Source organism: Kryptolebias marmoratus, linkage group LG6, assembly GCF_001649575.2.
Source record: "Kryptolebias marmoratus isolate JLee-2015 linkage group LG6, ASM164957v2, whole genome shotgun sequence".
Classification (NCBI taxonomy): Eukaryota; Metazoa; Chordata; class Actinopteri; order Cyprinodontiformes; family Rivulidae; genus Kryptolebias; species Kryptolebias marmoratus.
The window spans coordinates 1952341-1953432 of record NC_051435.1 but is presented as its reverse complement, the minus strand read 5'-3'; the positions used below and the strand labels follow the sequence as shown (position 1 = coordinate 1953432).

At 46.6% G+C, this 1092-nt stretch overlaps 1 protein-coding gene across 1 annotated transcript in view; it reads right to left on the bottom strand.

Annotated features, from left to right (window-relative positions):
• tfcp2l1 (transcription factor CP2-like 1) overlaps positions 1 to 1092 on the bottom strand; it is a 20278-nt gene that overhangs the window by 12633 nt on the left and 6553 nt on the right. Inside the window, exon 4 of the mRNA XM_037976096.1 lies at positions 245 to 350. Coding sequence (XP_037832024.1) covers positions 245 to 350 — 106 coding nt within the window. The remainder of the gene's footprint in view (positions 1 to 244; positions 351 to 1092) is intronic.

Here is a 1092-nt window from a genome sequence, read left to right as displayed (position 1 = left end):
CCTCAGAGAGCTGAAGCAACGCTGGAAAGAAGAGTGGGCCACAGCTCCTCCACAACCAGGAACCCACTGAGAGTTCTGCTGCTGGAGGAGGTTCTGTTGAATAATTGAATCCATGTCGTTCCTCTGAAGTTGTGTTTGTATAATTTTAAGAACTAGAATGGACCAGAAGATCGTTTTATTGCTTTGATACATGAATTAAATCAAACCTCTCCTCTCTGGTTACGCTTAAAGGAACTCAGCTCACCTATATCCACGATTCGGTCTCCGGGTCTGTTCCACCTCCACCCCTCCAGCTGCTGGTGCTCCATGTACTGCAGCCGGCGGTCGTGAAACACCACCCGCACGATGCTCTGCGGACAAGCAGGACCGGGTTTCAGGGCGGAGGACAGGAGCTGTCTGAGCGGAGCAGTTCGCATCGTGCTGAACAGCCGAGCTGTTGGGCGACGAGCGAAAAGCCTCCCGGTCTGAGTTTCACCTGAGAGCTGGAACGACAACTTCACTGAAGCATTTCACCACGACAGTGTTTACTACAGGTCCGCCTACAGATGAACCTCATCTTCAGTGACTTCAGAGCGGAAATCCTGTGTCACTGGAGCTCCAACAACCCAACCAACAACTCAACCACTAACTCAACCAACAACTCAACCACTAACTCAACCACTAAACCAACAACTCAACAACTTAACCAACAACTCAACTTCTAACTCAACCACTAACTCAACCAAAAACTCAACCACTAACTCAACCAACAACTCAACCAACAACTCAACCAACAACTCAACCAACAACTCAACCAACAACTCAACCAACAACTCAACCAACAACTCAACCGCTAAACCAACAACTCAACCTCTAACTCAACCAACAACTCAACCACTAACTCAACCAACAACTCAACCACTAACTCAACCAACAACTCAACTTCTAACTCAACCACTAACTCAACCAAAAACTCAACCAACAACTCAACCAACAACTCAACCAATAACTCAACCAATAACTCAACCTCTAACTCAACCACTAAACCAACAACTCAACCAATAACTCAACCAACAACTCAACCTCTAACTCAACCAACAACTCAACCACTAA